Below are 20078 nucleotides of genomic sequence, written 5' to 3'. Positions count from 1 at the left end.
AGGTATACGCAAATTATGGTTGTGTTAGTGTATCAATATCTTGCCAAATGGAGTTAGTTTGTTGATGAATCGTTATAGTTTCGAAGACAACTATTTTGCTGAACTTTGTTATCATAAAACATAATAAGTCAAGAAAACAACTGATTCTAGAGGGGCATACAATGGAATCTCACAAATAAAAACATAAGCATCATCAAGGAATCTTCAACATTTTAGGATGAAGAGAAGTTATGGTAACTAAGGGGTCTTAGGCATTAGTGTCTTCTTCTTCTTCAATCTTAGGAGCCAAGTAATAACGAATGTAACCCATCTCAGCAACCTTATACTCCACAACTACTGGCAACTCGGACGATAAGCTGATTGTCACTGTGTCCGACAATGGAGTTGCCTTTGTGAAGGAGTTCATGTACCTCAGGGCAAATGAGAGAGACACTGGCTCGTTCATCTCTATCACAATGGCATCTTCCGGCTGCAATACACAAAACAAAAACCTCAATTCAACATGTCGCTCCAATGAAACAGCCATAGATGATTTGTCAACTGTTTTCATAGTTTAGAGCTAGACAAGTCAATACCTTGTCAACAGTTGTGTTCTGCCTGAGCACAATGTTAGCGGTTCCAATGTCACCGGCAGTGGAAAACTTAACCCCTTCTTTAGTCACAGAGATGACAACTGCAACAATAACATCAAGTCAAGTCTCTATATAGACTCCAAAAAGCAACTCAGATTCACAATAGAAACAATCCTGACTACATATAACACAATGTACCTGTATCACCAATGCTACTTAGATCTTTGCAGATCCTGGAAAACTCACTCGACGGCATCCTCACGATCGAGTGGTACTCGGCCTCAGGTATTCCTAGATGTTCACTGTCAATATCCATCAGCTTCATCTCAAAATCTGCAATCTTGTCTTGCGCTGTAAATCATCAAAAAGAGATCTTCGTTTAACTAGCAAGTGGTAACCTCAACAAAACATATCAAGTTTCTCCCTCAAAATCAGGAAGCAGCTATGTCTAACCAAGTTTTGACCCTTAAAGACTACTATAATACTACAACCCTAAGAGAACTGACATCATACTGTACACATAAATCAAAAGAAACCTTACTAGGGCTCTCGAACATGAAGGTGACAGTGTCGCCGCCGTCATCAGCCTTGATAGTGATGATATCATCATTTCCAGCACATTTGAGCATCTTGGACATGTTGCCGAGATTCATCCCCATGGAGAGATTCCTGTCGCACCTGTAGTGCTCGAAGCCTTCGGATCTCAGCAAGAGAGACACCAAAGCGACGTGGCTTGAATCCATAGCTTGGAGCGAGAAACCAGTGGTGGAGCAGTCGAAGTTGGCATCGTTCACCAGATCCTTGATCGATTCTAGAACCTTCTTCAACAGTGAGCCCTGAACAAGACGTAGCTCCAACATCTCGTCGTTTGTGAGAGAGAGGTTTTGCAGATTTTTTTTTTTTGTTGTTGTTGGAAACAAGAATTGGCACACAGACAGTCACACACATCTTAAAGGAGTTTCCAATTTTATTTTATTTTGGCGGGATTTAGCCCTTCAAGGATATTTAGTTCCCGCCAATGCTTTTAGTGCCTCATTGAGTTAGTGGATTGATTTGTGTTATTAAAAAAAGAAAAGTCAATTTTGAAATTTAGTGAAAGTTTCGGGTTTATATTGTAATATTCTAAAGATAAAAAAACCGACTCTGCCCTAGTTAAAAATCCATCCCGTCCCGTCGTCACCTTGGTTTGTGTTCGAGATTCGATATCGCGAGAAATCGAATCAGAGGAGAAGAGAATGGCTCACAGGATACTTAGAGATCATGAAGCCGATGGATGGGAACGCTCCGATTTCCCAATCATCTGCGAATCTTGTCTCGGTGACAACCCCTACGTGCGAATGGTAAATTCACTTCCTCGATTCCCATCTAATGGATTTGCCTGTCTCTTGTTTTCTTTCAATGGTTCCTGAATCGTCTTTTTTCGGATCTCAATCTCTTGCTCGTTGATGTTTTCTGTGTGTTTTGGAGTGGTTAGCTTAGTAATTTAGGTTTTTTTAGGGTTTAGGTAGGTCACAACTTCGTCGATCCAATTTCGTCTAGTTATAGCTCGATATGCTGATTCTCATAGCTTTCAGCTACAAGTTAGGTATTGGAAGCAGTTTTTGGGTTTGTTTGAGATGCAATTGCTGACTGAAGTATTATGTTTTGGTATGTAGACTAAAGCGAATTACGATAAGGAGTGCAAGATATGTACAAGACCTTTCACGGTGTTTAGGTGGAGACCTGGCCGGGATGCTAGATACAAGAAGACCGAAATTTGTCAGACTTGTTGCAAGCTGAAAAATGTGTGCCAAGTTTGTCTTTTGGATCTTGAGTATGGTCTTCCAGTCCAGGTCAGGGACACAGCACTCAACATTAGTACTCATGACTCTATCCCTAAAAGTGATGTCAACAGAGAGTACTTTGCTGAAGAACACGACAGGAAGGTATGACCATGTTCACTTTCTTTGTCTTTTTTAACTTAAGGGTTATATTTCAACATTTGTTGGTTTTGGAATTTGATTAGGTTATAATGAATGATTGATGACTAAGTCTAGTTTTCTCATGGTGGCTTATCTAAGTGGATTTGATTTTCCTTTTTATGTAGACTAGGGCTGGACTGGATTATGAATCCTCATTCGGGAAGATGCGACCTAATGATACTATTTTAAAGCTTCAAAGAACAACGCCATACTATAAAAGGAACCGAGCACATGTTTGTAGTTTCTTCATCAGGGGTGAGTGTACAAGAGGTGCTGAATGTCCATACCGGCATGAGATGCCTGAAACAGGAGAGCTATCCCAGCAAAACATTAAAGACCGTTATTATGGGTAAGCTATTTTCTTCTGTATGATTTATGCTTTGTTGCCTTGACAAATGCTAATTTCATTATCTACCCTAATGGAGTTGGTGAAATTTTGTATATCTCTCCCATGGTACTATTTTCTCCATGATCAGTTTATATACTCGGTGTTTGGAAGCCCCTGACATATGTGAATTGTTATCACCAATTCTGTGCTGAACTATTTTATGTTGGCTCTCAATGTAGTCTTGTTCTATAGGGTCTTTTCCTTTTATTCTTCCCTTAATAATGTATTAGTACTTCTACATTTATGCATGTTAAACGGTTGGTTTGAGCTGTTTCTCATCTTCTTTGTATACATTTGCAGTGTTAATGATCCAGTTGCTATGAAGTTACTTGGAAAAGCCGGTGAGATGGGCACTTTGGAATCACCCGAGGATGAAAGCATCAAAACGCTTTACGTCGGTGGACTGAACTCAAGAATCCTGGAGCAAGACATACGAGACCAATTTTACGCCTATGGAGAAATCGAATCTATCAGAATTTTGGCTGACAAAGCCTGTGCATTTGTCACATACACATCCCGTGAAGGTGCAGAGAAGGCTGCACAAGAGCTGGCCAACAGGCTAGTCGTCAACGGTCAGAGGCTAAAACTCACATGGGGAAGACCCAGACCTGAGCAAGATGGTTCCAACCAACAGGGCAGTGTGGCTCATAGTGGGTTACTACCTCGAGCAGTTATATCTCAGCAGCACAATCAACCCCCACCAATGCAGCAGTACTATATGCAGCCACCACCAGCTAACCAAGACAAACCTTATTACCCATCTATGGACCCACAGAGAATGGGCGCAGTCATTTCAAATCAAGAGGCTGGTGGTTCAAGCACCATTGACAACAGCGGAGCTTCATCTTCTTCTTACGTGATGCCTCCACACCAGTCATACCCACCAGCACCATATGGATATATGCCACCGCCTTACCAGCAGCAGTATCCTCCTAACCATCATCATCATCCTGGTCCTATGCAGCACTATGCCCCGCCTCCAGCAGCTTACCCGTACCCACAGCAACCTGGTCCTGGATCAAGACCTGCACCTTCTCCAGCCGCTGTCTCTGCTCCATCACCTGACTCTGCACCTGCTGGGTCTGCAGGAGCACCTTCAGGATCCTCTCAACAACCTCCTGCTGCTGCTTCTACTGCAACTGGTTCGTCTCAATAGAGAAAAAATCCTTGTTTAAAATGTACTGTACTGCAAGTTTTCCCGCTATCCATGCTCTCGGAAGGATTTTGTACTCTGTATGAATCGTTTTCTCCTGCTTTAGTTTTCAACTTTAAAAATATATTGATTACCGTATCGGTTCTTCATCATGAAAGGTATCATTTATAGAAACCAATTTGATTATGTTTAATATAGTATGCAGTCATGTTCAATTTTATAAAATATAATAATTGATATATGAACCAAAAATTTGGATGAATCAGACAGCAATGTCCGGTTCATCAAGTCCATTGGGCCTTCTTGGATAGGAAAACTCTTATAAAGCTGGGCCGGACGCCAAAAAGGAACATGTGATCGAGTTAAATAAATCCCATCGCGTCCGATTCTCCCGAAGCTTCTTCTAAATCCTCCCTATATATACATTCATCTTTCCCGACACATACGGAATCGTGAAATTCATTGTCGCTCCGGTCAGGTGTAGAGAGTTCTGGAACATCCAATTTGCATTAGGAGAAACGTTCGTCGGGGTATTCCGATGTGAGTATTCTCTGTTTGATCGATTTTATCATCATTCTTTGCCGATTTAAAGCCGTTTGAACGTGTTACAGAGATGTTTTTGAATTGTCTGTTAGGTGTTGTTAGATCTGAATTGTTGCTATGAATTCCGATGTGTTTTAGCTTGATTCTAGATCGGTATGGAAAATATATAGATAGATGTAAGCGTTTGCCATGTGATTGAGTATGATGAAGGTCTGATTCTTGTTTCTCTGGTAGTTGGTTTGGAGGTTAAAGGTGTTGTAAATTTTGAATAAACTATTGTTGTTTGGATAATCCTTTGTAGATTTTGGGGGGTTTTCAAAATCTATTGTTTATTTCCCATATTGGTTTATTGTTCAATTTAGCATGCATGTTCATATATATTAAGACAATACACACATAAAGCCAAGAATCTCAATCGTTTAATATGTTCTTGTTTCTTTTAGATGTCTTACTCAAGAAGGTCAAGATACTCTCCTTCAGTATCTCCTTATGACAAGCGTCGTGGAAGGTCTGTCTCAAGGTCCTTGTCAAGAAGCCGGTCGAGGTACTTTTCCTTTCCTTAGTTTCTGGTTTTCGGTTTGTTGCTTCTGAATGCGCTAGTAACTGAGATTGTTCTTTTTAATAAATTAGGAGTATCTCAAGTGATGCTGAAAATCCTGGTAACAGTTTATATGTAACTGGATTGTCTCACCGGGTTACTGAAAGAGATCTGGAGGATCATTTCTCTAAAGAAGGAAAGGTTGGATGTTATGTTGATTTTTGGAATTTTTTTGAAATCTTTTGTAGCTCACTACTGGTGCCTAAGCTGTAGAGTTGTTTTTAGAGTAGAGATTTTGTTTTTTTTTTTTCCATGTTTTAACCTTTGTGAGCTTTGCTATTTCTAGGTAACTGATGTTCACCTTGTCCTGGACCCATGGACTAGAGAATCTCGCGGTTTTGGTTTTATCTCATTGGAAACTGTTGGTGATGCGAACCGCTGCATTAGATATCTAGATCACTCTGTTCTCCTGGGCCGGCGTCATTAAAGTTGAGAAGGTAAATAAACTGATTACTAGCGACTTCTCTGGTATAAGTGTAGAACCATAATTTCCAATCTGGAAAAATTTGAAGTAATATGGGTAATATGATAGTTTTTATATTTTTTTTGTTCTCATTTAAGTTATTTGCTTGTTTCCACTTTCAAGTTTCTGTTTCAGTAGGTCTGCTGTTTGTAGCAACCGTGCTTCACCAAATAGCAAACGTTGCAACAGTTCAAACAAATAGGGTTGTGTACCCTGCATTCCTCTCTTTTCTTGATTGACTTAATTTACCTTCCTTCAGTGGCTTCAATGTTAAAATCTTATTTTTGTCTTGTCGCCAATTTTACAAATACTTCCCTAGTTCATTGGTAGATTTCTGACAGTTCTATGATATCTCTGGTTTTATGTTCAGGCAAGACGTCGTAGAGGACGTACTCCAACTCCTGGAAAGTACTTGGGGCTGAGAACCGCTCGAGGTATCATGTCTATTGGTTTTACTACGATTCCTTAGTGGGTGTTTCCGGATTTTCTCTTACATGGTTTGTTTTTGCAGGACACCATAGGTCTCCTAGCTACTCTCTTGGCAGGTCTGTTAGCAGCTCTCGTAGTAGCAGTCGAAGCTATTCATCTGATCGGAGCAGATCTTATTCTCCAAGCTATCGGCAGAGAGAAAGATCCTCTTCGTACTCACCCTACTATAGGCGAGGCAGATCTTACTCTCGTTCCAGATCTCCATCACCTGATGATCGCTACTACAGGAGACGCGACAGATCATACTCACCCTACTACAGGCGGAGGGAGAGGTCCAGGTCCAGATCCTACTCACCTCACTACAGAGCAAGGGACAGATCATACTCGCCTTACTACAGGCGGAGGTACAGGTCCAGGTCCAGGTCCAGGTCTTACTCGCCACGATACAGAGCACGTGACAGATCATACTCACCCTACTGGAGGGGAAGAGACCGGTCTTTTTCGCCTTACTACCGAGGGAGAGACAGGTCCTACTCACCTGAAAGTCGTCACTACAGAAGGTATGGCGTTAGTTCAATAGAAACAGATTAGCTGAAACTGATGAGTAGTGTAGTCAAGTAACTGAAGATTCAAATGAAATCAGGTACAGGTCAGTGTCGAGCAGCGTAAGCCCGCTGAGGAGAAGCAAATCACGGAGCTTATCCCCGAAGAAGGGAAGGAAAGGGAGCAGAAGCAAGTCTTGCAGGCGCGACAGTCAATTTTCAATGAGCCATTCGAGGAGCGCAAGATCAAGCACCTCCAGATCCGTCAGCCCATAACACTCTCTGGTTACTTGGTGTTACTACTACAATCACGCACTCTTTTTTTTTTTTTTTTTTTTTGACAGTGACACTCACTTTTGATGTTGTAGTAAATAATTTGGATTTGAGAATATTACCTGGATTTGGGAATGATGGCAGAATAGAGTCCGTATGTTGTGTTGGTTTGGTGTTGATGTTAGAATTAAGTATTATCAGTTACATGGCACCGAGTTAGTCACCTTAATAAATTTCCAAAAAGTTTGACTTATTGATCCCCAAGGATAATGAAATTTCTTCTGTGTAACTAAATAATGTATTTAAATATTTTCAGAAATTTCAAGTATGTAGAAGTATTCTCTAAAATTGATTTTTTTATCGAAAATAAAAAACTAAATTGATATGATTAGAAAAATACTAACCCAAGTATTGTCCATATGATTCTTTGTACCGGATATAGTAGATTTTTGATACACTCAAATTTCTTACTGATGGTTTGTCGCCACTTTATTAGGGATCTTATGCCGAAGTTCGAAATTATTGTTGAACAAGAACAATTCAATCCCCAAACTGCAAAATTGTGCATATTCATTGAAATTTCAAAAATTCTAAATAAAAACTGTTTAAAGATAAAATTCTGAATAAGTTACTTTTCTTTATTATTAAAGAGTTACTTATCCAATGAACATTTTCGACTTAATAATCTAAACAATGTGAACTACAAATTATTAAAATTAGCGGAGAACGTATGGAAGAAAACAAAAAAACTAAAAGGGCAAACTCTAGCTAAAAACTCTGGAAAATGTTCAAATTATTAAATACTACGGCAAAAAAAAAAAGAAAAAAAACAAATTTAGTCTTTGAAATATTTCTTCCAACGCGGGTGCGTCTTCCAACGCCTCTCGGCCATTTCCTCAATAGGAACTCCTCTGGTCTCGGGGAGAAAGAAGACCACAAATAGTCCCATAATAATGTTCATTGCTCCGAAGAAGAAGAACAAGAAAGATCTGAGTCTGCAGAGAGCTGACAAGAAGAACTGACCGATGATGAAAGTGCAGACCATGTTCATCGCCACTGCACAGAAGTAACCTGCATTTCTCACCTCAAGAGGATAGATCTCAGAGGGAACCAGCCATCCCAATGGTCCCCAAGACCACGCAAAACCAGATACATATACGCAGATGAGGATCAATACAATCAGTGGCACGGCATGACCCGTAATAGAACCAACGAGCTTCAAGTGAGCTAAGAGAATGCCTCCAATTGTCATCTGGAGAGAGAATATCAAAATGTAAAAAAGATTGTTATCCAAGTAAAAGTAAGAATATGTTGTATATCATGTCATGTGACACAAGCAAGGTATATAAAAAAAAGAAATTAACCTGTGTAATGGTCATCTGGAGGGCTCCTTCCATTAAAAGACATCTCCTACCAGCATTATCAACCAAGGCAATCGATAAAATGGTAGCGCATGCGTTCACACCGTTGGTGACAACGGTAGAGATGAGAGAAGCGTTGTTACCACTACCCATTGTCTGGAACAAGACTGGAGCGTAGAACATAACCACATTGATTCCAGTGAACTGTTGAAAGAATTGAAGCAGTGTTCCGCACACCAATGGGGGTCTGTTCTCGCGCTTGGAGAAGAGTTCCTTAAAAGGGCTTTTCACTTTTGCTGCAACCTCTGTGGCGCGTTTGATCTCATGAAACTCGAGATCAACGTCTTCAACGCCTCTGATCTTCCTCAGGACTTCCTTGCCTTTATCATCTTTACCACGCTCGATGAGGCTAGCTGGAGTCTCGTGGATAAAGAAGGATCCTACCAAGAGGATTAAAGCAGGGACAGCAGCACCACCGAGAGAATATCTCCAGCCGTTCTTCAACGTGGAAGTGAGGTAGTTCACACAACTTGCTGCTAAGATTCCGACGGTGATGAGAAACTGGAACATGACGCTTAGTCCTCCTCTGTATCTCGGCGGAGCAATCTCTGAGATGAACAATGGAACCGTCTGCAAAAGCATTGGTTTCAATCAATGTTTGATGCTGATGTAAAAGGCATAAAAAACAGAGCAAAAAACCCTAAAAAAACAGAGGAAACCCTAGATAAAAACAGAGGAAAGATGGATATACAGTGTGATATGGATTACCTGATTACCGAAACCAATACCACAACCGAGAAGAATACGACCACCGATCAACATGCCAAGGTTTTGTGCAGACAAGTTGAGGAGAGCACCCGCAAGGAAGAAGATGGAGGCGAGGATGATGGTTGGTTTTCTTCCGAAAGCCCTGGAGAAATAGGAAGCAACAAGACTAGCAAAGATCCCAGCCAAGTAGAGAGAAGAAGTGAACAACTGCAAAAGCTGGTCATCGAATTTGCAGTAGTTGTTCTCGTGTACTCTGTGTTTCTTCTCGTACACGTGTGGGAAAAAATCTATCAAGAATGTGTCCATACTCGTCACACCTCCTGCAATATTTGATTATTATTATTAGTTAAATAAACTGATCACTATAATAACCCTTAAAATATAAAAGAAGAAGAAAAAAGAAACCTGAGATTCCGATGTCGTAACCAAACATGAGACCACCAACAGCAGCAATCAGACAGCAGAGACAGACTTGAAAAGTTGTCTTTGCAGGGTAAACATTGCCTTCTTCGATATTCATCGAACCAACAGCCATTGTTACGTACTACTGCTAATATAAACTCTCTCTCACTCTGTAAAGCTCTTTCTTTTAATGATGTGAACTAAGGATCGTAAATAAAACTCAATGTGTCTACCGGAGATGCGTTTCTTTTATAGACGACTGGTAGGGTTTTTGGATAAACTATGATTTTGCAACTGAATCTTTTTATCGGATTTTTCGACAGACTCGGTCCAGTTTTATCTAAAAGAAAAATGTAGATAATTACTGATGATAATAAGTGTTTTGATATCAAAAAGTATTATCATTTAAGTAAAATAAAAATAAGTTTTGACAATCTTTCTTCTGATTTAATCTTAGATCCATCTTTAAATGAAATCAATCAATAAATGGATAAAAGAATAAACTTGTTTTTTTTTTTTAGGTAAAAGATAATGACGTATAAAATATTCCACCGTAATAACTTATATATATGATCATACACATCAACCGTAGTATACTAGTATTATTTGTTTCAATTATAATTACATAGTATAAAGTATTAACACTTGCAAGTCTAGGTAAACTATAAGAAATGCGTGTGAATAACTCTAGTTTATATTATTAATTTTATAACCAGAATAGAGGGAATGATTACTAAAATTATACACAGCAATATTAAGAAACAAATTGTTCAAAGATATATCTAAAGAAGATAAGTGTTCTGTAAGAAGAAACAAATGAAACAGTTTTGGATAAAATTTAAAACATGACCAAAAATTATCCACATGTTAAAAACAAAACAGAGATTAATTCGTGAAAAAATGATATATTTATTTACACCTATATAATCGTAAGAAAGCTTAATACTGTTTCTAAAAAACATTTTTTTTTTCCTTTTTTAATCTAATAGTTAGATTCAGTTTTTCGATTATGGGTCATTTGTGGATATCATATTCTACGAATCCTGACGTCCAACTTTGAATATGTGGAATATCATATTCTACAAGTATAAATTATCTCATGATATATCTAGAAATTGAAAGATTCTTAAACTAACATATATATAGGTATGTGACAATCTTGAGTTCTGTCTAAATTAGACAGTACGTAGTCTATTAAACAAGTTATCAGAAAATAGATTATATATCATTTCTTTTATCAACAAGTTTTCCGGCCAACATGGATAAACCTTACACATGTCAATGACAATGAACATAACTGAATTAAAAATAAAAAATAATAATAATAACAGATGCGATATAATTCAGTCAAGAAATGATAATCAAAGTCATTATTAAAAAGAAAATAAATAATAATAACAGTCAACCATATTATTATTTTTTCTAAGAAATTGATTGGCTAATGGCTATTATTGAAAATTTTAAATAAAAGAAATATACTATACATGTAGAGCTTCAGAATCGGGATAAAACTAACCAGTTGTTATAAACCCTTCTTGTTGACAAAGTTATCTTCTTATCTGCTCTATTTTTAACTAAAGACAGTAATTTACTAAAAAAAAATCTAACTTTAAATACAAATAACCAATCGTTATCAGATATACTATAAATTAAATTTTTTAAAAGACAAATTTTTTTTATCTTAATTATCAACGAACAAATTGATGACCAACTATATCAAATTCAAAAACATTAACTCTTCAACTATATGATATATATAAAATCTGAAATTTAGCTAGGAAACTTATATATGCTTTCTATACTGCAGACGCCTGAGTTTGTTGAGTGTTAAACAAAGACACAATGGCATCTGAAGAAGATTCTACTCCAGTAGCTTCCTCAATTCTTGCTTCAGATTGTCCCTGTTTTTTTTTAAAAAAACACACTTCATCTCTCTGTAAGATGTACATTTCAGTTCAAGTTCACAGAATAGCCATTGAAACTAACCTCTGTTTCTAGAACTGTTACTATATCACCACCTGATTGATTCTGAGGAGATTCCGAATATGGAATTACAGGTTCCGGTTGACTAGCTGATGTATGTTCCAAGCTCTCAGAAGTAAGAGTATAAGTCTGTTCTAAAGGTAACACCATGTCTGGTAACACAGATCTTGGGGAAGTAGCAGATTCGTCTGATGATGTGACATTAGTTACAATTGAAACTTGAGGTTCAACATTTTCTTGCATCATCTCTTGTGTTGATTGGCCTCCCTCAATACGCTCTTCGGATTCTTGATTGGTTCTTCTCTCAGAGGGTTCAGGCTCACCAGAGTCGTTACTTATCTTCATCTCATCAGTTGAGTTTTGGAGAAGTTCCTGTGAGTCCTGTCAAAACGTTGCAAGAAATAAATTCAAATTCAACATTTTGAGAAACTCATTGAAAAAGTAATCACGTTCCATAAAACCTGACAAGAACAAGAACTATATAACCTCCTCTAGTTTCGATATAACTTCATTGATGTGAGTAACTTTGGCCTCTTCAGATATATGCAATCCTCTCTCTGAATCCTCAGATCTTCCATTGACATTTGTACCATCAGACAGACCCTCAAAATGTTTGGCTACATGATTTTCTGGAGAACTTATAGAACTTGTTTCATTAAAATCTTGATCAACTTTCCCCATAGGTAACAGTTGAGATTCTGCGGTTCTATCTACAATGCGCTTCTTCTGTATCATCTCATTTTCCTCACCACTAATCTCCTTCCCGGTGTCTGATTCGTAAACAAAGAGTGACTTCTCCTCATCAGAAGAATTATTCCCATCAACTGTAGTGGGAGGTGATCCGATTTCAGAAAACTCAACTTGGAGATCCGATTCCACGGATAACTTGCGACCTTTTCTTGAGCTGTAACCAAAATGCTCCATGTATCTTTGCCTTTCGGCTGCTAACGAACTCGAAAGCGAACCAGTGTTTCTTGGAACTAAACCAACTAGAGGGTTTTCAACTCGAAGAAGATCACCATTTCGTTTCCCGGATGCTCCAGAAGAGTCTGCTTGAATTGAGACGTCAGAATCCATTTCCCTTTCTCCAGGAGAAAGCAATGAGCTTGAATCACTCATAACGATCTCTGTGCTGTGTTCTGATTCCATATCATTTCCTTCTGCTCTTGTTAGATCTTTTCCTTTCACTAGAGAATGCTTCTCCCCAACCAATCCATCATTGCTACCTACATGCTCATAAATCAAAACTCTAGAACTTCGAATCATGTCTAATATATGAAGTATAAAGGTAATAACTACAATCGTACAGATCCAAAGGCCTATCAGCAAAATCAGAGCAGAGTTACTCCTTCATTTCAGTTATAGACACAACATTTTTCAGAGTGATGGGAGAGAGATGTACCTTGTTGTGTTCTAGGCCAACCATCAATAGATTTGTTTCTCCACGGCTCCCATTTCGAGTCAAGCTGATTTTCCAATGGGAAGACTCTGCGACAAAAGCTTTCATGGCGGCAGAAGAAGATATCATTAGGGTTGGCTGCAAACTCTTGCTGAAAACTATCCCCTGAGAGGTTAGGCTTCTCCTCTTGTGGATCGTAAGGAAGATCAAAGGGGTTTTTTGTTGGTAATAATAACACAGAAGGTGCAGATTCAGGCATCTGAAGCCCATCAACAATGTAGTTGTCTTGATCCAAACCGAAATAGTTTCGTCCAACACAGACTGGAGGAACTTCCATATCCATTAGGCTTCTTCCCTCAGCGGCAACTTTGACTACTCTCCTCATTCTTCTTCTCGTAATCAAATGCTCTAACCTCTTGTTACGTTCCATCTCAGAGTTTCCCAATTCCATCAAGTTCTTCTGATCATCCTCTGTCCAAGCTACAACCTTTTTGTCTTCACGGCTAGTTTCCTCTTCATCATCAGACGAACACTCTATCTCGGTTTCGCCGCCACCGCTCGTTAACCTCTCGGATGGATCCACAACGGAGACGTCACCGGTGGCTGAAGGACATTCTTCGTCAAGGCTAGACTCAAAGGAGAAATCTTCGGACACAAGAAAGGATCTGTCTTTCTTGAGTTTCTGCAGTCTGGGAGATTTTGTAGCGTTTGGGATTTCGCCATAGAGAGTTGTTAAAATGACTTTGTCTCTCTCATCCTCGCTAGCCTGGGAAGAGTCCCAATCTTTGCCAACCTCTTCAACTTTTCTTCTGGCGTTGCGTCGTACACTACGTTGGTGCTTTAAGTCAGCCTTCCTTGTTTCTTCCTCAGATGATCTCTTTTGGGAATTAGAAGATAAGTCATCATCATCCGTATTGAGATTCAAAAGCTTGAAACTTGGATGGTTCCGAAGATAAAAAGCAGAGCAGGCGATCAATGGAGAAGAGTAAAGCATGAAATAGAAAAGACGAGGAAGGAAAACGTATAGGAGGAAGATGACAGCAGAAACAACAGAGACAAAGGGGTATTTCGTTACGTATGTATAAATGGTGTTCGTGGAAAATATGAGAATTTTCCAGAGCAGAGTTCCGACATCTTTCGCATCAATTCCCATTTCTTTTTTTAAAACAGCACTAAATTCTCAGAACCATTGTGAGATAAACAATCCAAAGCATTCTATGGCGGTTTTGTTTTTTTTATTCCCCTAAGAATCAAACTGATTGAAAAAGAAAAGTAAAAAATAGAAAGAAGCATAAATTGATCGATAAAGAGAGAGGTCAAGCTTACATTTGAAACCATAACCGTTAGAATTTTGGAGGTCTTTTTTTTTTTTTTTTTTTTTTTTTTTGTTATTGTTGGTTTTTCAGTTTTGATGTTTCCAAATATCTTATTCTTTTGACCACCATATTTTTGTAGTTGACCCTATACTATACGTTCATAGATTTTGCATCCTATATATTCATATCCCTTCTTTAAAACATTGAGCCATATTCATAAAGCCCACAATTAAATAAGACTGAAAGCTGTGTCATTGCGACTACTGAGATTAAGAGGCCTTCACTAGTCGTTACAATTTCAAAACCTTATGTATGAAACTAGTCTTTGTGTTTCAATCTTAACTGATGCACAAACAATCAACAAAATATATATTCCACCTTTTTCGGTTTTGGCTGGAGAGAACAATAAAACCAACTCATATTAATCAATGAGAGAAGCCTCCATTCTAAAGGATTTTTTAAGATAGTATTCGACTCATGATCATAGAGGGTGGTTGGAGTGTGACAAAGAAGAGGATAATACTCTCTATGAAAAACTCTAATACAAAATGCACATTTTTATCTCTCGTTGTTAAACAAAAAGGAAAGAGAAGACCTCATTGAGAAGAGTAAGAACATGTACTGAAGATTAATCTCATAAGCCACAACTTGAAGCAATCTGGAACTACGGAGCTACTCATTCTTCAGCTTCCTCTGACCCTTCATAACACACACACACACAAAAACAAAATGTACAATAACGTTTCCATATTAACACATCAAATTTCTACTTACTTCAAGCAATGAAACCAGACAACAACGATCAAGCAGAAAACATCAAAAGCATCAAATTTTGACCCCAAAAAAAAAAGCCAATTCCTTTCAAAGAACAAGTGAGCCTTGTAAAAGAAAACACTAACCTTCAGTGTCATCTTCATCCTCTTCTTCCAAGGCATCAACACCGTACCTCGCATTCAGGAACTCAACCGCCGCAGGGGTCAGCACAAGCTTATCAGAGTTCAAAATGTCAAACAGATTCAACGTCCTCGGCGTCAGCATCCTCAACGTTCCAATGTTCCTACTCGATTTGGCCACATTCTCATCAACATCAATCATCAAAAACATAGCTTTCTCCTTGGGATCCAATCCCCACCTCTTCATCGCAGCTAAGAAATCTTTCGTCTTGGGCTTCTCAAACTTCTCCCCAAATTCCTCCACCACAATCGCACCGCCTTCCGCCGAAGCAGCACTCGAAATCGCCGTCGATATCGCCAGCTTCTTCTCCTTCCTGTTGATTTTAATCGACCAATCCTTAGGTCTCGGCCCAAACACCACACCTCCACCGGGACGTAACGGAGTTCTCTGAGATCCACGCCTGGCGTTACCAGTTTTCTTCTGCGAGTAAGGCTTAATTCCACCACCGCGAACTTCACCGCGAGTCAGCGTCGAAGCAGTACCTCGCCGCTTGTTCTGCAGGTCCGTCACGATGGCTCGGTGAACAACGGAACGCGCGGTATATTCCGGCGCCGTTTTGAGGTCGAGATACGTCTCTCCAACTTTCTCTCCTTCGAATGAGATGATTGGTAGAGTCGCTAGCTGGGAAGCGACAGAGAGTGGCTTCGATACTCTGCCGGAGCCGAGTTTCGAAACGGAAACGTAGGTTTTAGGGATTTGGTGAGAGGAAGACAGAAACAGAGAAGATGAGAAGAAAGATAGCGAATTTGGAGCTGTTGCAGAGGAAGCCATTGTTGTTGTTCCCTGACCTTGACCTTGACCTTGACCTATCCCACCCAACGAAGAAGAAGACTGAAAGTGTTATCCACTCTTTAAAATGCCTCTATCTTTGTGCTTGGTGAGAATTTAGTCTTCTGTTTGGATATTAAGTTACTAATATCCCTATTCGTGTTAGGAATAACTCCAGCTGTCTCTCTCTAGTAAGAATGAGTCAACCTCAAAAGTCAAAAAGTTTCTTGGTTACGCAGCAGGTTTTTAAAACACTTTGTGATATACAATACAACGATAGAGTTGATGATATAGCTGACACCTTTTGATACAGATACGTGCGCACGTTAGCTAAGACCACCGCGAACATCACCGTCTCGTCTCAAAAACGCAGCGTACTACTCATCATGGCTTCGTCGGAGCCACTTGACCTGATTGTTACCGTCGTCTCGGCTAAGCACCTGAAGAACGTCAACTGGCGTAACGGTGACCTGAAACCCTACGTTGTTCTGTACCTAGACCAAGACCAGCGTCTCTCAACCCGTTCCGACGATTCCGCATCCATCAAACCGGTGTGGAACGAGCGGATCACTCTTCCTCTCACCCGATCTGTCCACGAATCGGTCCTCAACATCGAGGTTTTTCATTCCAATTCCAATTCTTCGGATCTGGCAAAAACCCTCGTTGGATCGGTTAGGTTTCCTCTAGCTCGCTTGATTGACTCGGACGGGTCGATCATTCCGGAATTGATCAACTCTCTTGAGCTGGTTCGTCCATCGGCTCGACCTCAGGGGAAGATACGCTTGAAGCTCTCGATCAAAGATAGACCAATCCCTCCGCCGCAGCAACATCCTCCTCCTCCTCCTCCGCCACGTCCTCAATCACAACCACTAGATTACTATTCTGCCCCTCCAAACAACCATTATTACTCCCCTACCCCTCCTCCTCCTCCTCCTCCTCCCCAAGCTCCGTCTCCTCAGCGTGACTACAGAGAATTCTCGCAGTCACCGTCACCGTCTCCTTATCAATTCACTGATCACTACTATTCCGGGTACTATTTCCCGCCTCCTCCTCCACGTTCAATGTACGATCGTGCCTCCAACTACGGCCTGCCAAGTGGTGGACCATCTGCTCCAGCCGATGCTTTCTCATCGGTTGATCACAAGCAGCCTCCTTTTGTTATTCCTCCTCGTTATTCTAACTACGCTCCACCGCCGAGTGGGCCATCAGCTCCCGTTGATGCCTTTCCTGTTAACGATTACAAGCCACCACAGGCTCCTCCTGCGGGCTCAAGATTGTCTAGCTACGGAGTGCCTAGTGGGCCATCTGCGCCAGTGGATTACTCTCCTTATGATCACAGGCAGTTACAGAAGACGTTGGGCGGATTGAACTTGGATGAAGAGAGAGGTGCTGCTGACAGGTCTGAGAGCGACTTTGCAGCTAGGCCAAACTACAGCTATGGCCGTGATTATCGCCGTGAATGTTGAGGATGGAATAAGCTGTTGATTTCCATAAGTGTGTGACTTTTATATTAAGGCTTTACTATCATCAGATTTACCATCCATGTTGGTGTTTATAGATCACCAAGAAAGAAATGGCTGATAATATTAATTTGATGAAGGATATGATATATGTCTATTTTAATGTATGTCTCGTTTGCGAATTGATTGGTTGCACCTTTTCTCTTTATTCGGTTTCTGTATGTGTCTGGAGAACAAGACTTATAACACCTTTTGTACCTTTGTACATGTTTCTAATATATCTCTAGTTTCTTTCTCTTCTTACAACTTGTTGAATCAGGTTGGGTTCTTAGGGTTAATGCTCGAATGTGAATCCCTTCTCTGTTGATTTATTGTTTGAACCATTCTCAGATTAGGTGTGGTAGTACGCTCTGTCCTGTATCATCCCTGCAGTTCTGCAGAATAATTATGCAGGCTGGTTAAAGGCTCTGGATCCATTCCCTGTTTGATGAAACCAATGTGTGAGTTTTATTTTCCTACTCTTTTTGTACATCCATCACCTAAATCAAATGGCTAAATGTTAGGAATTTCTCTCTTTTGAGTTGTAATATTGGAACCAATGATCTCCATGTCTCGAAGTAAAAGCATTGGGGGACATAGTTGGATTAGCGGGTCTTGTCTTGATTTAAGCTCATTACAGTACAGAAAAGATGTACTCTCTGAAAGTTTCGGGTAAAATGATGTGTATACGGTTGGTGCTATAAGTATTATTGTGCTCTTGTAACAGAGCAATTTTGCTATTGCATTCTTTTCCCTTTTGGCATTTTTGTAATCTGCTATAGATGTCAGTCAATCTTATGCCATTTGCATCTAATCACTGACTTATCATGCCGGAATTATTGTGCTGATCTCGATGGAATGTTTTCACATGTAAAATCAGTCTACATTCTCCAGATTGTGATCTTCTATTTATGTCCTGACACTCCCTGGTTTATTATATGCTTTCTCATATTCTTGTGCCCACCATTAACTTGTTTTTTTCTTCTTTCTTTTTTTCCTCCTTTTTATTGTAGCCTCAGACTCTCTCATGAAAGGAATCTGCGATCCATAAAGGTAAGTTTATATCGGCCTCTCCTGGAGTCAAATAGAATCCCTTTTTTAGATTGTTATGTGCACACATGAGTGATCACCAAAGAAGAATGATACCAAATGGTTGCTTAACCTTTTTCTTCACTTAAACAAAGGGTTTATTCTCTCTGTGGACCGTAAAGAAAAAAAAAAGGGAAAACCAAACCTAGTCTTCTCTTTTTGCTCTTGGGTGTTAGCAGTCTTTATAAATTTATAGCTCCACTTTAACTACAAGTCTCTTTATATATAGGGTCTAAAATAATATTGAAGCTACACTTTTTTGTTACTTGTTTATGTGTTTATGTCTTGAGTGCTTAATCATGGCCTCAGCGTAATGATGTTCTAGATATATACATACATCATTAATCATGTCTTTTCCCGTCTTTGCCTGAACTATCAGCCCAACTAACTGTTCTCAGCATCAATCCCATAAATATCTCTCATATCCTCATATTGTTTTCCACATACCTCTCTCACTCTCTCTCTCGATATGTCAGCTACTGTGATAAAACGGCCCAACCAAAACAGTAGACCGGTTCAGAAAGATGCTTCGGCCAAGCAAAACGCTATCAAGGGACCTTATGGTAAGAGTCCGGGATGCACAACAAGCTGCGGATTAAGATTACCAGGGAAAACAGAAGCCACGGCAGCAAAATTGATGAAGCATCTTGGATGCAAATTTGCAAAAGGTTTGCGTCTGGTGGCGCTGAGGAAGAAGAAAAGATGTCCACCGTCAAAGGTTTCTTCTTTTTCCGGGAGATCTCAGCCGTCAATCATCATCCCAATAAACAATGACAGTCATAGATCAGAGGCCATAGAAGACTGTATACAGTTCATCAACTCATCATCCTCCTTCACCAGATCAAAATCTACTTCTTAAAGTTTTATCATTCATAAACCCTTTGTCTTGGTCGCTCGTTGTTTATTTGCTTATTTGTGAAAGTTACTTATGTAATATCTACATAAACCTATGTGTCTGTAAATGTTATATGTTTTACATCAGTTTTCATTTTCCTTCTGCTCTTACTCGATTTACAAATACATAATATAGTGAATGTTACAACACTACATCAGTTTTATGTTATTAGTAGAACATATATATATATATATATATTCTAGAAGACTAGAGAATACATAAATCTTATAAAATTGTTATATCGTTTATGGGAACTACTTTCAGGATTTTTCCTACGACTCTTTTTATCATTTTATCGATTGTGAAAAAGTAAATTAACAATAGTTTAGTCCAAGAAAGTAAAGCTGCTAATATTATATGATGGCCACTGATTGGTTTAGCAGCATAACAGTTAGCAGTAGCACCTTCAATGAACGGGACAGGACCTAAGTTAATATGATGTGTGTCGTGTGCGCGTGTGTGATTTGATTAGCTTAAACATTTCATAGCCCCTAAAACGACTAATCCCTTTATATAGTCTTTTTACCCAATTATAACATAGTAGTATCATTTAATATGAAATGATTGCGAATTGTAGGTCGTGTTCGATTTGTTTTACAAGAAATGTGGTCTACTAAAAGTTGAAGTTCCCACTAATCGCGTGTTTACTGATATATAATGTACATACATTTGCTAATAATATCCATCCACTAGAGGAAATTCATATATGGAAATCTATTAGT

General features: G+C 39.3%; 6 protein-coding genes and 2 pseudogenes across 9 annotated transcripts; 4 read left to right on the top strand and 4 right to left on the bottom strand.

Annotated features, from left to right (window-relative positions):
- Positions 1 to 93: 93 nt before the first annotated feature.
- Positions 94 to 1566, bottom strand: LOC109124439 (DNA sliding clamp PCNA1). The gene is made up of 4 exons (XM_010489102.2): positions 1114 to 1566; positions 771 to 923; positions 576 to 673; positions 94 to 469 (listed from the first exon to the last, which is right to left on the bottom strand). Exons 1-4 carry the CDS (start codon positions 1430 to 1432, stop codon positions 248 to 250), a joined length of 792 nt encoding a protein of 263 aa, XP_010487404.1. The 5' UTR covers positions 1433 to 1566; the 3' UTR covers positions 94 to 247.
- On the top strand, positions 1469 to 4248 carry LOC104765391 (zinc finger CCCH domain-containing protein 4). Its single transcript, XM_010489090.3, has 4 exons — positions 1469 to 1912; positions 2228 to 2497; positions 2659 to 2882; positions 3222 to 4248. The coding sequence occupies exons 1-4, from the start codon at positions 1808 to 1810 to the stop codon at positions 4075 to 4077; spliced, it is 1455 nt and encodes a 484-aa protein (XP_010487392.1). The 5' UTR covers positions 1469 to 1807; the 3' UTR covers positions 4078 to 4248.
- A 229-nt stretch (positions 4249 to 4477) lies between these two features.
- LOC104765369 (serine/arginine-rich splicing factor SR45a-like) lies at positions 4478 to 7175 on the top strand (annotated as a pseudogene). The gene is made up of 7 exons (XR_015594986.1): positions 4478 to 4614; positions 5061 to 5161; positions 5248 to 5356; positions 5502 to 5652; positions 6049 to 6112; positions 6190 to 6667; positions 6751 to 7175. The product of XR_015594986.1 is annotated as a serine/arginine-rich splicing factor SR45a-like (transcript).
- Positions 7176 to 7539: 364 nt separating this feature from the next.
- LOC147946528 (sugar transport protein 2-like) lies at positions 7540 to 10636 on the bottom strand. The gene is made up of 4 exons (XM_087508072.1): positions 9457 to 10636; positions 9052 to 9371; positions 8287 to 8913; positions 7540 to 8174 (listed from the first exon to the last, which is right to left on the bottom strand). Exons 1-4 carry the CDS (start codon positions 9584 to 9586, stop codon positions 7758 to 7760), a joined length of 1494 nt encoding a protein of 497 aa, XP_087364198.1. The 5' UTR covers positions 9587 to 10636; the 3' UTR covers positions 7540 to 7757.
- Positions 10637 to 10883: 247 nt separating this feature from the next.
- LOC104765347 (uncharacterized) lies at positions 10884 to 14125 on the bottom strand. The gene is made up of 4 exons (XM_010489043.3): positions 12839 to 14125; positions 11923 to 12662; positions 11440 to 11817; positions 10884 to 11354 (listed from the first exon to the last, which is right to left on the bottom strand). Exons 1-4 carry the CDS (start codon positions 13986 to 13988, stop codon positions 11250 to 11252), a joined length of 2373 nt encoding a protein of 790 aa, XP_010487345.1. The 5' UTR covers positions 13989 to 14125; the 3' UTR covers positions 10884 to 11249.
- A 430-nt stretch (positions 14126 to 14555) lies between these two features.
- On the bottom strand, positions 14556 to 17550 carry LOC104765330 (large ribosomal subunit protein uL4c). 2 transcript variants are annotated; one of them, XM_010489026.3, is made up of 2 exons: positions 15051 to 17550; positions 14556 to 14850 (listed from the first exon to the last, which is right to left on the bottom strand). In XM_010489026.3, the coding sequence occupies exons 1-2, from the start codon at positions 15874 to 15876 to the stop codon at positions 14828 to 14830; spliced, it is 849 nt and encodes a 282-aa protein (XP_010487328.1). In that variant the 5' UTR covers positions 15877 to 17550; the 3' UTR covers positions 14556 to 14827. The 2 variants fall into 2 exon arrangements, with proteins under 2 accessions (XP_010487328.1, XP_010487336.1); XM_010489034.3 differs by having other exon boundaries at positions 14556 to 14844; positions 15051 to 16056.
- Positions 16260 to 17632, top strand: LOC104765319 (uncharacterized). The gene has a single exon (XM_010489016.3). It carries the CDS (start codon positions 16260 to 16262, stop codon positions 17337 to 17339), a length of 1080 nt encoding a protein of 359 aa, XP_010487318.1. The 3' UTR covers positions 17340 to 17632.
- A 634-nt stretch (positions 17633 to 18266) lies between these two features.
- LOC104765308 (josephin-like protein) lies at positions 18267 to 19454 on the top strand (annotated as a pseudogene). Its single transcript, XR_015594985.1, has 2 exons — positions 18267 to 18425; positions 18938 to 19454. The product of XR_015594985.1 is annotated as a josephin-like protein (transcript).
- Positions 19455 to 20078: the final 624 nt, after the last annotated feature.

Source organism: Camelina sativa, chromosome 3 (assembly GCF_030686135.1).
Source record: "Camelina sativa cultivar CO46 ecotype springtype chromosome 3, ASM3068613v1".
Lineage (NCBI taxonomy): Eukaryota > Viridiplantae > Streptophyta > Magnoliopsida > Brassicales > Brassicaceae > Camelina > Camelina sativa.
This window is presented reverse-complemented; position numbering and strand designations above follow the sequence as displayed.

Excerpts from the sequence above, each read along its gene's own strand:
- LOC109124439 (XM_010489102.2), bottom strand. The coding sequence starts at position 1,432 with ATGTTGGAGCTACGTCTTGTTCAGGGCTCACTGTTGAAGAAGGTTCTA. Across the intron at positions 924-1,113 it reads CTTCATGTTCGAGAGCCCTA|CGCAAGACAAGATTGCAGAT; the intron begins GTAAGGTTTCTT and ends GATGATTTACAG. Across the intron at positions 470-575 it reads AGAACACAACTGTTGACAAG|CCGGAAGATGCCATTGTGAT; the intron begins GTATTGACTTGT and ends TGTGTATTGCAG.
- LOC104765391 (XM_010489090.3), top strand. The coding sequence starts at position 1,808 with ATGGCTCACAGGATACTTAGAGATCATGAAGCCGATGGATGGGAACGC. Across the intron at positions 1,913-2,227 it reads ACAACCCCTACGTGCGAATG|ACTAAAGCGAATTACGATAA; the intron begins GTAAATTCACTT and ends TTTGGTATGTAG. Across the intron at positions 2,883-3,221 it reads ATTAAAGACCGTTATTATGG|TGTTAATGATCCAGTTGCTA; the intron begins GTAAGCTATTTT and ends ATACATTTGCAG.
- LOC147946528 (XM_087508072.1), bottom strand. The coding sequence starts at position 9,586 with ATGGCTGTTGGTTCGATGAATATCGAAGAAGGCAATGTTTACCCTGCA. Across the intron at positions 9,372-9,456 it reads TTACGACATCGGAATCTCAG|GAGGTGTGACGAGTATGGAC; the intron begins GTTTCTTTTTTC and ends CAAATATTGCAG. Across the intron at positions 8,914-9,051 it reads GTATTGGTTTCGGTAATCAG|ACGGTTCCATTGTTCATCTC; the intron begins GTAATCCATATC and ends ATGCTTTTGCAG.
- LOC104765347 (XM_010489043.3), bottom strand. The coding sequence starts at position 13,988 with ATGGGAATTGATGCGAAAGATGTCGGAACTCTGCTCTGGAAAATTCTC. Across the intron at positions 11,818-11,922 it reads TTATATCGAAACTAGAGGAG|GACTCACAGGAACTTCTCCA; the intron begins GTTATATAGTTC and ends ACGTTTTGACAG. Across the intron at positions 11,355-11,439 it reads TAACAGTTCTAGAAACAGAG|GGACAATCTGAAGCAAGAAT; the intron begins GTTAGTTTCAAT and ends AAAAAAAAACAG.
- LOC104765330 (XM_010489026.3), bottom strand. The coding sequence starts at position 15,876 with ATGGCTTCCTCTGCAACAGCTCCAAATTCGCTATCTTTCTTCTCATCT. Across the intron at positions 14,851-15,050 it reads GGATGAAGATGACACTGAAG|GGTCAGAGGAAGCTGAAGAA; the intron begins GTTAGTGTTTTC and ends TGTGTTATGAAG.
- LOC104765319 (XM_010489016.3), top strand. The coding sequence starts at position 16,260 with ATGGCTTCGTCGGAGCCACTTGACCTGATTGTTACCGTCGTCTCGGCT.